Source organism: Protobothrops mucrosquamatus, unplaced genomic scaffold (assembly GCF_001527695.2).
Source record: "Protobothrops mucrosquamatus isolate PMUCROS unplaced genomic scaffold, P.Mucros_1.0 scaffold_257, whole genome shotgun sequence".
Lineage (NCBI taxonomy): Eukaryota > Metazoa > Chordata > Lepidosauria > Squamata > Viperidae > Protobothrops > Protobothrops mucrosquamatus.
The window spans coordinates 2,485,018-2,500,079 of record NW_015386333.1 but is presented as its reverse complement, the minus strand read 5'-3'; the positions used below and the strand labels follow the sequence as shown (position 1 = coordinate 2,500,079).

General features: G+C 40.4%; 1 protein-coding gene across 4 annotated transcripts in view; it reads right to left on the bottom strand.

The window, feature by feature from the left end:
• Positions 1-15,062, bottom strand: part of LOC107302393 (charged multivesicular body protein 3) — a 45,912-nt gene that overhangs the window by 17,471 nt on the left and 13,379 nt on the right. For 3 of the 4 annotated variants that reach the window (XM_015831493.1, XM_015831494.1, XM_015831495.1), the window contains 2 exons: positions 3,744-3,859; positions 73-2,046 (listed from right to left, as the gene is read on the bottom strand). The exons of the other annotated variant lie outside the window; for it this stretch is intronic. In XM_015831493.1, coding sequence (XP_015686979.1) covers positions 510-2,046; positions 3,744-3,859 — 1,653 coding nt within the window. In that variant the 3' untranslated portion in view covers positions 73-509. Of the gene's footprint in view, positions 1-72; positions 2,047-3,743; positions 3,860-15,062 lie in introns of those variants that run through there. 4 annotated transcript variants of the gene reach the window in all.

Genomic DNA, 15,062 nt, shown 5'->3' with positions numbered 1-15,062 from the left:
ACACAAAAATGTTAAAATGATTAATATTGAAAATTATTACTCTTTTAAAATAATTTATTTTTATGAATTTGTTTTTAAATGTATACTCACAAATAATACATTATTCAACAGAGGTATGCTGAACAAACTCTAAAAGAAACATAAATAAAACAATTATTTTTTGTTAAAATGTCTGTTCACCCAAATCTTATATTAAAACACTTGCAGAAGTATACTTTTGTTGACAAACATCTGGTTTTGTGCTTGCAAGGAATGCAAACAAAAATGAATATTAATTTAAATGTTCAAACGTTGTAAAGGAAAACTATAACTGTACAAACACGTATTCATTATTTCAACATACAAGGCAACCAAATGATTCTGTCATCAACATTAGCATCATGTTTATTTTACTTCACTGCACTAACATTTAAACTAAAACTTCAAACCATGCGGTCTGTTTGTGACTAACATTTAAATGGCAAGCAGTAATACAGAAGAAGTTACAAAGGAACATTACTAGTATACAATTAAGACAGGGTGTGATTTGATAAAAGCTGATGATGTACATATGGCTTCTTTTTCTTATAAGATGCCCATCTACAGACAGGACAGCAGTGTCGCCCCCCTACTAGCCACATCACAATGCAATTCTGGTGAAAGACATGGCCACACGGTAAGCCCATTAACAGACACTCATTTATGAAATTTTCTAGACATACAACACATTCAGTACAGTGCAGCATGCCAGCTGGCCAAGCTGACCAATCAGGCTCCAAATCATCTCTAGTACTGTATGATCCATATGACTTGGCTTTGGCACATGAACAGGTCTCAGCACTGCAAAAAGTTTCTCCTTCACAAGGATTTAGATGGGTTCTTCTCTCATCCTCAAATAACTCTTTATCATTATTTGGAACCTCTTTGCATTCACTATCTGAGTCATTTTCACTTTGGGAGAATTCCATCATTTCCTCTTCTGAGTGTCCATCAAAACATTTAAATCGCCATATAGGTAAATTTTTGATATAATCAGTTGGTATCAGAGGATGAAGCCACAAATCAGGGAAAGCTAAGCGATCAAGAAAGAGATCTGGGTCTTCATCCCAATCAGATTCAAAGGGGAAATGCTGAAAAGATGTGATTGGATGGAATAGATAACTAGTGTACCACTCCCAAAGGCTTGACAGCCACTCTAAGTTATTGGCATTTATTTCATCACTGTTATTATGTCGTCTTTTTTTCTCAAAATAATCAATTAATAAACCATGTCCCAGATACGTGCTGAGGAACAAGGCAGGGTGTGATGAGTAGAACATCCAGTCAGCTCTTACCCAGGAAGCAAGGGTTGTTGTATTAGAGTAACGGAACAGTTTTAAACTATATTCGTAGAAACTATCTAAATAAGGTAATTGCAAAAATCCCAGAACTGGTAGCCAGGAAATGATTAAAAGAGAATTATAAGTCCCTAAAGTGCTTATAAGAATAACAAAGCGCTTTATAGTAGCACCTTGGGTGATAAATAAGTCCATCCATGCCATCAAATTAACTAAGACTAAACTTAAAACAAATAAATCATTAACTTCAGGTTGTAAAGATCGCAAGAAGGAGTCCATAGCATGAAGGGATATAAATTCACCAGTATTATTTCCATACTTGTAAATACCTTCAGGAGTTCTAAGAATATAAGATGGTGTCTTATAGATGCCCATTTCTGTGATGTGACTCTTGTTGTCCCAGTTTTCTACATTCACAAAAATAAACTCAACTCTGCCAGTAAATTTCACACTTAGTGCAGAGAAGAAAGCTGGAGGCTGGTCTAATTTAGCAAACAAATATATTTTCACTCTGTACTGGTAACCTTTATTCCATTCTTCTTTCAAGTGTTCTGATTTGAATATTGTTTTGATTCGTGAAGCAGCATGGGCTGTTATCCATTTGAAAATATGTTCTGTTTCTATTTTACGTCCACTATATTCTTTAAGCATTACTTTCCCTTTGGATGTACTTGTTTGTGGAACTGACATAATTAATGTGGACCTTACCCAACCTCTTCTTCTGCAGTATCTACAAAGAAAACATTCAGTTAAACTAAATAGTAATTTAAAAAATACTTCTTATAGATTAATGGTAGAGTATTAATAATTAATAATAATCTGTATTAATATATAATTTAACATTTCTAATACATGCAGGAGCCCATTAATAGTCATTTCAACAGAACTGGAGAAAACCCCACAAAAAAATGATCTCAGAATTCCTGAATTCACTTAATTGTGAGTTGTGAGTAATTCTGCTATGAAATGAAGAGTAGGACTGTTGTCTGTGACAACTTGGCAAATGTCTATTTTCAAAAACAAAATTACTTTATTTGAGCTGCTTTAAAAAGTGAAATATATCATAAATATAGAAATTAAGTTTTGGTTTTGCAAATAGGTTCCTGTCAGTTTTCTATTTCATATTAATTGAAACAAAGTTTGGACAGCTTTGGAAAATGGACTGAAAGAAAATTGGAAAATTACTAGGAAAGGATTATTGGTTAAACTATGGTTTAAAATATTATTGAGAATAGCATGACTGAATTGAGTAAAGCAGATCTGCAAATAGTTCAGAGAAAAGAAAAGGTGGTATGAGAAATAATAATAGAAGACATGGCAACAAGGATTCAGAACAAGGCATTAAGGAAGTATTATAGGGAGTTGACAAAGACAACAGGAGGAGGAGAATAAAGAAGAGGAAATGAAAGGTGCACAGCAAGAAATAGGGAAATTGGAAAGTATGGTTATGGTGAAATGCAGCAAGTGACTACAGTAAAGGAGAAGGGAAGGCAGCAGCAGGCATCAAAACCAAGATGTCTGAATTAAAAACAATACTATGGTACGGTAGATAGATTCTTGAAAAGAAACTTAAGGTGAATATAATCACCCAAACCCAAACAGACTCAGCTATAGAAGGGTATGAATAAAGACATTGAAGAAATGATGTCAGCTGTAACTGGGATGAGAGCAACCTTTTGGAACAGCACAGGAAATATATTATGGGGCCTGAATTGAGTGCAAAACTGTTGTTCATTGAAAGTTTTCAAGGGAAAATGAATTAGAGAAAGTGGATTATTAACTGATCAAAGAAGACTGAATGAGGGAACAATGGTCCATAAGCCATGAAGTAATATTTATTTTCTTCTAAGAGTTGATTAAAACTGAACTAAATTAGTAGCATGATGACAGACAAACACTGCTTTTTTTACAATTCAAAATTGGTATTGATAATATCCCCAAAACTGAAAAATAACTCTTCCTCTCTCTGAGACCATTCCAAAATCTAGTAATTCTGAATGTTTCCACCCAAAGCATAAAGAAGTAGCAAGAATCTCTGCCATCCATTTTTGTTATTTTGGATTTCACCCACAATCTCTTAGAAGATCGTATCTTTAACCTGTCATATCTTCATGTATAGAATAATGATGTCTGTAATACACAGATAGATGACAGTATGTCATATAATCCTTATTGTATTTTGCTTTGGAAAAAATCAGAATCCTTGCTGAAAGCCAAGTTACTTAGTCAATATTCTGAAGTACAGAATAGTTTCAAAGATAAATGATAGTTTGCTTGATTCATAATAAAAATGAATACTGCAACCTGGAGAAATTTATTGTCCAAAATCTGATCCCGGTAAAGTATAGATGGCTATTACTTATCATCAAACAATCTTTTTCCCATTACTTTTTCTTCTAAATGGCTACAATATTTCAAAGAACATACCTGGGATCATTGGAACAATTAAAAGTGCCTGTACGTATACCAAATCTTGACACTTTCTTCACCATTTTCTCCCAGTGGACTTTTCCCATTAAAGGGCTCCGGTCATTTGCTATGACCTGTTTAAAAAAAAAGAAAAGAAAACTTAAATATATAACCGGTCAAAGATTCTACATACTGTGTAATAATCTATCTTAAAAAAGCATTTTTATAAATTCACTTCCAACTAACCTGTCTATCAAATGTAAAATTTATATTAATCAGAAATCTGAATTATATCAGTGTTTTCTATTGGATACACTGGAATACTATATATTATAGATAATGTATAATTAAATTCTGATGGTGAATGGAAAGCTTTTAAAAATATAGTGAAATACAAAAAAAAGTTCTACATCACTAAAAGATTTATATGCCAAAGGAAAAGAATACCTTTAAGTATATTATAGTAAGATAAACATAATAAGCATCCAATTAACAGGAAAAAAGATTCATATAACCATAAAAACCTGTACAAAATAATTTTAATCATTATGTTCATCATTAAATCCAGATCATATAAGAACATATTATATCATCTTCTCATTTTTAGAACATAAGAGACTCTTAAAATATGATAAACTCATATCCTGGTTCCAATCCTAAAAATTAAGAAAAAAACTTTCTAATTATGTAAAATTATCCTTTATGCCATATCTCAAGCTTGATGACCCAGAGCTCTTTATCAGATGACAAATTCCATGTTTTTAGGAATATAATTCAATATTGCACTGATATCCTATAATTATATTCCTCCTAAAATTATATAATATATAGTCAAAGCTAAACTCATATGAGTTAAAGAAATTTTAATTTCTTACATTAAAAAAAATCTAAAGTCCATGAATTTTTAAACAAACTTTGAAATATCCAATATTTGTTTGGATGAATTTATTTCATATTTAAAATATAAGTATACTTCACATTTTTAAATATCTGGACCCATTGTTCCATTAAATTTGAGTATTACAATATTTAATTCCATATTTGGAATATATAATACTCTAACATTTTAATGCCATATAGAATTGAATTATTGATTTTCGTTACATTGCTACATCAATTTAAGAAGTTAAGTTAGCATGTACCTTAGAGATTGCTAAATCAAACTCAAAATAGAGTGTCTTGAAATTGTTAAAACAACTATTAGAAATGGGGTGTTGTCTTACCTGAACGCCTTTTCTCAGCATGACGATGGAGAATCCACCAATGGGTTACGCTTGTCTTCTGCCCGTAGACTAAGGGAGCCAATTTTGCCATGCCTCACTTCCTGGGCCCTCCTCCTCCCAGTCTCGACTGAGGCGAAGCTGTTGGCTACGTTTCCGTGTGTTGGCTCAATCTTTTCCCCGCACAGGACCTGACTGGTCCTAAGGGTGGGAGTGGATTCTCCATCGTCATGCTAAGAAAAGGCGTTCAGGTAAGACAACGCCCCTTCTCCAGCATGACGAGTGGAGAATCCACCAATGGGACGTACCAAAGCCTCACTGTCCCTGTGGGTGGGAAGCAGTCTGGGCCTGTGTCCCACTCTCTGATACTACGCATTGGAGAACCCTCCTGCCAAATGAGGCCTCCGCCGATGCGAACTTATCTAACTTGTAGTGTCTTAAAAAGGAGAAAGGCGACCCCCATGTCGCCGCCCTACATATTTCCTCAATCGGTGCGTGAATTGCCCACGCTGCTGATGTTGCAGCGCTGCGAGTGGAGTGGGCAGTGATTTGTCTAGGAACTGCTAGTGACTACCCCTGGTATGCCTCTGCTATGTACTTCCTAATCCACCTGCCGATTGTAGATGCTGTGACCCTTCAACCCCTTGAGTGCGGATGGAAGGAAAGGAACAGGGCCTCCGATTTGCGGAATGGTGCCGTTCGCTTTATGTATTGCCTTAAGACCCTGTGAACGTCTAAGGCAGTGGTGGCGAACCTATGGCATGGGTGCCAGAGGCGGCACTCAGAGCCCTCTCTGTGGGCACGCACGCCATCACCCCAGTCCTAGGCCTTCAGCTGGGTTTTATAAAACCTTTTTGCTTTTGGCCTCCGCCACCGTGTGGTGGTTCGATCAGTCAATTTCAACTTCTTGCGGGAAAAAAAAAGATCTTGCAAAGTTGGAATTGATTGATTGAACTTTTTAGTCCCACCCAGTCTGCCGTTACCACTGCAGCCACACCCACCCAATGGGCCACACCCACCCAATGGGCCATGCCCACCCGGCACTCGACGATGCATAAGTAGGTTTTGGGTTGCAGTTTGGGCACTCAGTCTCTAAAAGGTTCTCCATCACTGGTCTAAGGTGTGCCATTTGTGCTCCAATTTATGGGAGGGCTGAGGACAAAAATCTGGTAGCACCACCTCCTGTGCCCTGTGGAATAGGGAATTGACCTTGGGAATGAAGGAAGGGTCCAGATGTAGGACCACCCTGTCTGTGTGGAAGGTACAGAGATCTTCTCTAACTGATAGTGCTGCCAACTCTGAAATGTGCCTTGCTGAAGTAACAGCGACCAGAAATGCGACCTTAAGGGTCAAGTATTGTAATGTGCAGGTCCGGACAGGTTCAAATGGAGGAGAGGTAATGGCCTGTATGACCTTAGATAGATCCCAGGAGGGATATCTGTGGACCACGGGCGGTCTGTTGTTTGTTGCACCCTTAATGAAGGATCGCACCACTGGGTGCTTGGCTAGTGGTTCAGAGTTGCCGTATATAAGAAAGGTGGACAGGGCGGCCACCTGTCTATGAATTGTGTTGGGTGCTAAGCCCCTATCCAGGCTCTTCCCTAAGTAGTCTAAGATTCTTGAAATAGTAATACTAAAGTGGTCCAGCTGCTGCCTTGCGCACCAGCTGCAATAATTTTTCCATGTGGAGTCGTAAATTCTGTTAGTTGTAGGCCTTCTCGAGGCCTGGATTGTCTTAATGACTCTTTGTGAATAGGTGTCCCCCTCTAGGAGTCTCCGTTCAAGTGCCAGGCGGCTAATTGGAGCCACTGTGGCTCTGGATGTAGTAGAGCCCCCTGGCTGAGGGAAATTCGATCGTGTGGAATCCTCCATGGTGGGGATGAAGAAAGACTTACGAGGTCGGCAAACCACGGCCGTCTTGGCCAGTGTGGTGCAATGAGTATCACCTCTGCTTGTTCCTGCAATATCTTTCTGATGGTTGCTTGTATCAGGGGAAGCAGTGGGAAGGCGTATAGCAACCCCTCCGGCCAGTGCCCCTGGAACGCATCTGCTCTCTGCGCCCCCGGTGACGGAAAACGGGAGAAGAACCTCGGGAGCTGAGCATTCTTGGGGCTGGCAAATAAGTCCAGCACTGGGTGGCCAAACCTCTCTGATGCTTCCCTGAAGAGAGTAGGGTGCAGGCTCCACTCTGAGTGGTCTACCGTTGCCCTGCTCAGAAAGTCCGCCTGATGATTTGCTTCTCCTGATATGTGTTCGGCCCTGAGGGAGACTAGGTTGTTCTCGGCCCAGGTTTCCAGCGATTGGGCTTCGGTCATGAGGGATCTGGACCGCGTGCCGTTGGTTGATGTGGGCTTTGGTCGCCACGTTGTCTGTGAGAACTAGGACGTGCTGATCCGCCACTGCGTTGTGAAAGTGACGGAGGGCCAGATATATGGCTCTGAGCTCTAACCAGTTTATGTTGTGTCTTAGATCTTCTTTGGACCACTGGCCCTGTGCCAATTGTGATTGTAGGTGCACTCCCCAACCGAATAGGCTGGCGTCCGTGGTCAGAATGACTCTGGTGGTTTCCTTGAATATGTGTCCCTTTGCCACCACTGGGGACAACCAACACTTGAGCGATTTCAGAACCCTTGGTGGTACTCTTACCCTTTGGTTGGAGGCGCCGTTTCCCACTTTCTGAAACGGGAGCAGGAACCACTGCAGGTCCCTGGAGTGTAGCCATGCCCACGGCACGATTGCAATGCATGATATCATTTTGCCTAGCAATTGGGAGAGTGTGGCCAGTGTGGTGGTCCGCTTCCTTCGAATTAGCCTGACCAGGGTTCGAATGCTGCTTTGGCGTTCTTGAGAGAGGTAGACCTTGCACTTTAGTGTGTCTATCACAGCTCCCAGATGAAGAAGACGGGTCGATGGGGCCGTTTGACTCTTCTGAAAATTTACTGAGAACCCATGGTCCTGAAGGGCCTTTAGGACCTTTAGATCTGACTGCGCCGCCTGGACGCAGATCTAAAGGCCCTAAAGGTCCTGAAGAGAGGTAGACCTCGCACTTTAGTGTGTCTATCACAGCTCCCAGATGAAGAAGACGGGTCGATGGGGCCGTTTGACTCTTCTGAAAATTTACTGAGAACCCATGGTCCTGATCTGACTGCGCCGCCTGGACTGATGAGGACTGGATGAGAATGTCGTCCAGGTAACACTGGATGTGCACCGGAATTGTTCGCAGGTGCGCGGCGAGAGTCTCCAGAACCTTTGTGAATACTCTGGGGGCCGAAGAAAGACCAAAGGAAAAGGCTCTGTATTGAAAATGCTGGCCTGCAAGGCAGAACCTGAGAAACTTTCGGTGTTCCAGTAAGATGTGGATGTGAAGGTAGGCCTCCGTCAGATCTATGGACGTCAGGAGGTCTCCCTTTCTGACGCCTGCTAATATTGACTGAAGAGTCTGCATTTTGAACTTCCTGTATACCAGGTGGGTGTTCAGATTTTTTAGATCTAGAATTGCTCTCCACTCTCCTGAACTCTTTGGGACTAAAAATAATATGGAGTAGAACCCCTGTCTCTGTTGCCCCTTCTGCACTGATTCTATTGCCTGGATGTCCAGAAGGTGCTGGATGGCCTCCCTGAGTAGTTTCCTCTTGGTCGGATCCCTTGGCAATGGGCAAGGGATGAAACGTTTTGGGGGTTTGGAGATGAATTCCAGTGAGAGGCCGAATCTGACAGTATTTAGGACCCAAAGGTCCGTGGTGGTGGCTTGCCATTTGTGTGCGAAGAGAGCCAGCCTACCACCAATGGGAGAGCCCTCCCCGCCGTCACTTGGATCTGCGAAAGGTACAACCCCCTGCTCCACGAAAGGGTCGCTTTGACTGGAATTGTTGCCTAAATCTGTCCCTGTTGCCGGTTCTATCACTCTGTCGGTCTGACCTGGGCTGATAGGGACGGGAAAAGGAATTTTGCACTGGGCCTGCCTCAGAACGAAAGGATGGTCTGCGGGGGTAGGGACTCTCCTCTCCGTTCTCCTTGACAGGTGGGCCAATACATTGCGTTTATCCTTGTTTTCTATCAGATAAGGATTAAGGGCCTCACCAAAAAGCAGGCTGCCCTTGTAGGGCGCTGCCACCAACCGCCACTTCGCCACTGTCTGAGCCATAGTAATCTACGTGCAGCAGTGTTGTATGCTATTGCCCTTGCAGAGTAGTTTGCTGCGTGTAAGGATGAATCTGCCATGAATTCTGCCGCCGCCACTAACCTTCTTAAGTCCTGGTGGGTTCTCTCCTCCTCCGGGGAGGTCCTCGCCTGGAGTTGGCGCAGCCAGAGTAACGAAGTCCTAGCAAAAAAGGAGGTAGAAATGGCCGCCTTGATTGCCCACGCCGAGGCCTGGTGTGTCCTGCGGAAGGTGAGATCCGCCTTCTTATCCTCTGACTTCAGAGCCTCCGCCACATCCCCGGTTACCGTGGATGGAGAAAAAAGCGCAGCTAGAGGTTTGTCTACTGTCGGGACCTCTTTTACCTCCGATAAGGCCGGATCTATGTTGAACAGCCTCTTGTCTGTCCCCCCCATTGGGAGGAACGTCCCTGTACCCCCAGATTATTCTGAATTGTATCAAAGAAGAGAGGGGGCCAGGGAATAAATTGTTGTGTGTAAGTGGGCTGTGAGAATACCCTGTTGTTTGTGACCTGACTAGTTGAAGGTCCCTCCTGAGGAAGCAAAAGTCTCTCAATCTTTGCAGTGCTGCTGGTCTTGTGAAACAATGATTTGAATAGAGTCGGGTTAAAGAGACCCACAAATGGTCTGGGGATATATCATCGTCCTCTGACAGCCCCTGATCCGTTTGCTCATAGTCCTCCGCAGGAGACGTCCTGCCTTTGGAGGACTGAGGTGGGGAAATTGAGTCCTGGTACACAGAAGCTTCCTCTTGTGAGAGGTGGGAACGACCTCTTGAAACCACAGACCTGGCTCTTGAGCAATGATGTCTTGAAGAGGCCATCGCCTAAGCGACAGCCTGAGGTACCAGGGATTGTAAGTGTTCTGATGACAATGCTCCCTGATTGTCTGAGAGACAAGGACATGATGCTGTCCCCGGGCCTTCAGGCCTTTCGCCTAAGGGAGATCTGAATGCCTGCTGTGCGTCAGCCTCTGTTTCCAGAGGATCCTGACTAGGATTCCTCAGGCCAAATATTTCCTCCTCCTTGTAAGTAGGTGGGACTAGACAGTCTTCTGCTGTGTTTTGCCTCTTTTCAGCTCTAGAAAATTGTTTTTCTAGAGCCTGGTGTCGCCGTTTGGCCTCCTTATCTGCTGCCTTGGAAGACCTTTTGCCAGATATTGCCTTGGCCTTGATCCTGCCTGCCGCCTCCTGGTTGGATGATCTTGGTCTCTTATGACCAGGAGGGCTGATGGAGGATTCCTGCGCTGTCTGGGCAGTGGTTGTGTCTGCCATTGGCAGAAGAGATATCTCAGCGCAAGACTGAGAGAAATCTCAATTAAGAGGCCTGGTGAAGGTCTAGTCCAGGGGACAATCTGCAGTGATTGTAACAGGTTCGATGACTGTCTCTCCTTTCCTTCTTTAAAATGTGTTACTTATTATAAAAAAATTTTTTTAATTTTTTTTAAAAACGTGGCTAGGAAGAGCGAAGGAAAAGCTTGACTCTGATTGCCTTGGGGAAAAAAAGAGCACAGCTTGAATGCTCCCTACCTCCCCCGCTCCAAAGAACACGTGGAGTCAAGATGGTGACTGATCTCCTTGTTCACTCTCCGCAGCTCAGCTGAGTTCTCCGTTTGCCCCCACCTACTGGCTGGGCTCCGGTGAAAAAATGTGCGAAGATCTTAAGCTCTCCGCCGATCGGCTGAGCTTTGGGAAAGCCGTGGGAGTCCTGTGGCTGTGCACGGATCAGCTGGGCTTCAGGGAAAACCGCGGGAGCCCTGTTAGCTCTCTGCGGATGGTCTGGGCTTCGGGGAAAGAGATAGGCTTCGGAGAAGACTGCGGGAGTGCTAAAAGCTCTCTGCGGATCAGCTGGGCTTCAGGGAAGCTTGAGTGGGCTGAAATTGGAGAAATTCAGCTGCTCCTCTGAGGAAAAAACTAAACTCAAGCACTCCCTGCGGGGGTGGGGGGAGGTGGAAGTGAAAACCTTCCTTTGCCGTAGAGCTTACTTGATGCCAAAAAAATGGCGCTCGGCTCTTTGTTCCCTCTCCGACGATTGGCTGGGGTAAGGCAAGCCTCGTGGCTGTGCTGCAATTGGCAGGAATGGCAGGAACGGCAAAAACAAACAATTGTTCGTTTCCACCTCCCCTTTAGAGTGAAGTCAAACAAAGTAAAGAAATATGACCTGATCTAGAGAACTGAACCTGGAGCCAAGATGAGTCTGTCTGTTCGGGCTATAGACTAAGTCGAGACTGGGAGGAGGAGGGCCCAGGAAGAGAGGCGTGGCAAAATTGGCTGACTTAGTCTAAGGGGAGAAGACAAGCGTAACCCATTGGTGGATTCTCCACTCGTCATGCTGGAGAACAATTGATATAAAGTATGAATCCTTTGTTTAGTCCAAGTATTATGATAGAATAAGAATACACATTTAAAGTATCCCACAAGAGCAATTTTGTATGTGACTCAGGATCAAACCAAATTACTCACCTATTAATAGTCAAATGCACTAGCACTTTCAAAGCAAAAAATGAAGATTCCATTATTTATCTCTGTTTATTTTAAAAAATTAAGGTAAAAAGAGATATCCATAGAAATTGCAAAATGCAAATAATTTAAGAAAAAATTAAAATAAAGTAGATGCTGTTTCATCTTACTTTTATGCTTATATATCAAATTGGATTAAAACAAACATAACTACAAGTAGTCCTCAACTTACAACCATTTGTTTAATGACTGTTACAAGGACATTGACAAAAATGACTTAAAACCATTTTTCCCACTTATGACCACTGTAGCATCCCCATGGTCATATGATCAAAATTTAGATGTTTGGCAACTGGCATATATTTATGACGGTTGCAGCCTTCCAAGGTCATGTGACAAGCAACCTTCTGACAAGCAAAGTCAATGGGGAAGCCAGATTCACTTAACAACTGCAGTAGTTGTTGCAGTAGTTGCAGATTCACTTAACAACTGTGGCAAGAAAGGTTGTAAAATGAGGCAAAATTCACTTAACAACTCTCTTGCTTAGTAACAGAAATTTGTGCTCAGTTGTAATCATAAGCTGAGAATTACCTGTGTGTGAAAGCTGATATATTTGACTATTATTAAAATCAAATTTTAGAATAATTGAGATAACTATATAATGAAAATAATTACAATTAAAAAGTTTAGATCCTTTTTTTTAATGAGAACCCAAACCTAGAGTGTGGAAGTACTAACTTGTATTTTATATTAAATGGTTTCCAAATTAAACTGAAACTAACAATAGACTGTTTTTTCATGTATGACGTTATTTTACATATTGGCATATATTATCATAATAATTCTGTCATTCTTGTAATGAAGGAATTAAATCTGATTCCAAGTATGATCTAAAAAATGCTATAAAGATCATATATAAGGCCAGCTTAGTGTATTTTGGAAGTTTGTCAGATTTAGCAATATTTAATGGGGAAAAAAATCTCAATTTAGGAGATCTGCCTCTAAAATTTGCAAAGATATTGAAAATTTTATACATTTTTCTTGTTTTCTAATAATGCTATATACAGCCAATTAACAAAATAATCTTCAAACTAAACAAAAACCTTTAAAACATTAGAAAAGAGAGTAAAGAAGTTAATGTAATCTCCAAGTTGGTCCTAAAGGAGTGTTAATTGTAGTAAGTCTCCTTCCAATATGTATGTATGTATGTATGTATGTATGTATGTATGTATGTATGTATGTATGTATGTATGTATGTATGCATGCATCTATGTACATACACACACACTAAAACCTCATAATAACCTTGAAAATATGGTAGATTAAAACTACTCTCACCATAAAGTAGCCAAATTATTCTAGGGATTTTAGCCTTCCATAAAAAATTTCTTACTAACTTATTTTTTTAAAATAGCTAATAAAAATGAATACTGGAATCCTCTTTAAAATACATCTGGCCTGAATAGTTTGTGATCAGTCTGGTATTTAACAAAATCTCAATACATTCACCACAGCCAAACATTACCACAACCAGGAAGAACCACCATAAGAGACCTTGCAGAGTCCTTCCAAGCCTCATGGATGCTACCTGCTCCCTTGCTACTGGCTGCTGTTTTGCAAATTGTCAAACAGCTGATTGGCACGCTAGCTATTCCTTTTTGGCCTGCAATTATTTTTAATTTACCAATGTGGCCCTTTCACTTCTACAAGTTTTGCAGACCTGAAATATATATTACTCTTAATGTAATATTTATTTTACTAACAGTAATATTACCACAAAGTTTAATGGAAATTTTAACATCTGGTTCTATCTATTGAATTTATATCTATACATTAGATATATTTCATTCAGGTTATGTTGATATATTTTGAGCAATATGTAAAGCAGATATTTTATAGAAATTATTCAAATAATGAATTCAGGACCGCTACTATAATCAAAAGATATAATAGAACCTAAAAGCAACAAATTAACAGTATAACCAAAGTATTTTCTTTCAAAACTGTAATTAAGATGGATCAGAGGTTGTGACCATGCTTCAAGTATTTTGGGTACATCTGGACTCATGTGTCCATTATTATATCCAATTTTAAATAAATATATATCAAGATAATTCTCTCTCTCTCTCTCTCTCTCCCTCTCTCTCTCACACACACACACGCACACAGAGGGACAGAGAGGAGGGAAAGAAACACACTTCAAGGTATACTTTAACACAAATGAAAACTCAAGTTTCCTTAAAAGTGGTGATCCAGGTTTTTGTAAGAAAACAAGAAATCAGCTGGATCAGAACACAGGCACATTTAGACCAGTACCAAGTCACAAAGCGGTCAAATATATATATTTGGAAAGCTTATTAGCTTGGACTAGAGTGAGCGGATGATAAGTCCTTCCATAGTTACTTCTCAGTAGTCCACTAAGAAAACAGGAAAGAGCTATCAGATTTACTGGCCACTTAAAATATACTGTAATCCTGCTGTTATGTTCCATAGCACTTGCCAGAGGCCCCATCAACCTACCCACGCTCCATAGGATATGCCTGTGGCCCCTGCAGGCTCTGTACCACCTGCCTACAATATCCTCTGTACTCCATACTGCCTGTCTACAACATCCGTGTACTTCCCTCCACTCCTTGTATGGGACTCCTGTCTCTTCCTAATTAATGATCCATATAATTTTGAGGTTATGACAATAGCAGAACTGCCATAGGTAAATGATGAGGTCACATGACATTGTGCTTTATGACCTTAGCAATGGAAATCCAGTCCTAATTGCCATTGTAACCCGTGGACTATCTGTACCATCTGCTGGCAGCAAATTCCACTGGTCAAGACTTTTTTGTCCTAGACTAAACATGCTATGAATCCTATAGGACTTTTAAAATTCTATTTATAAAGTATTAAATTACTTTTCATGTCAATATTATTTTAAAATGTAACTACCCATAAATATCACTATCGTATAGTTTGTAAAAAAACACGATTATATGAATGATCAGACAAGACTAGTTATATTGGTGCATTTTCATACATGTAAAAACAGCTGGATTCTGCTTTTAAAGCAATTACTTAAATCTTGGCAAAGGACAATCAGCTTTAGTATTTTGAAGAGAGATGTTAATTGATCTTATTAAATTCATTTTTCACATGCTTGTACAATCTTAATACATATAAGTATTAAGTTAAAGAACGAACAAGTACAGTACAGTATTTTCAAGTTAAAGGCTAGTCATGTTTTCTTTTATATGAAAACTATTGTCAGTTATGAAGAATTATCATTACAATTAACATTAGAACATGTACCGCAAACATATTCCCCAATTTAGGGCAGTTCAATAGATATTGATATTGTTTTTTTATATGGACTTCTTGCAACATAATTATATCTAAATTCATCTTGTACAATTTGTTCAAAAACTTTTTCCTTTTTGTTGGAGAGTTGAGACCATTAACATTAATGGATATGGATTCAACACCTTTTTTCCCCTCCTTATCTATGTT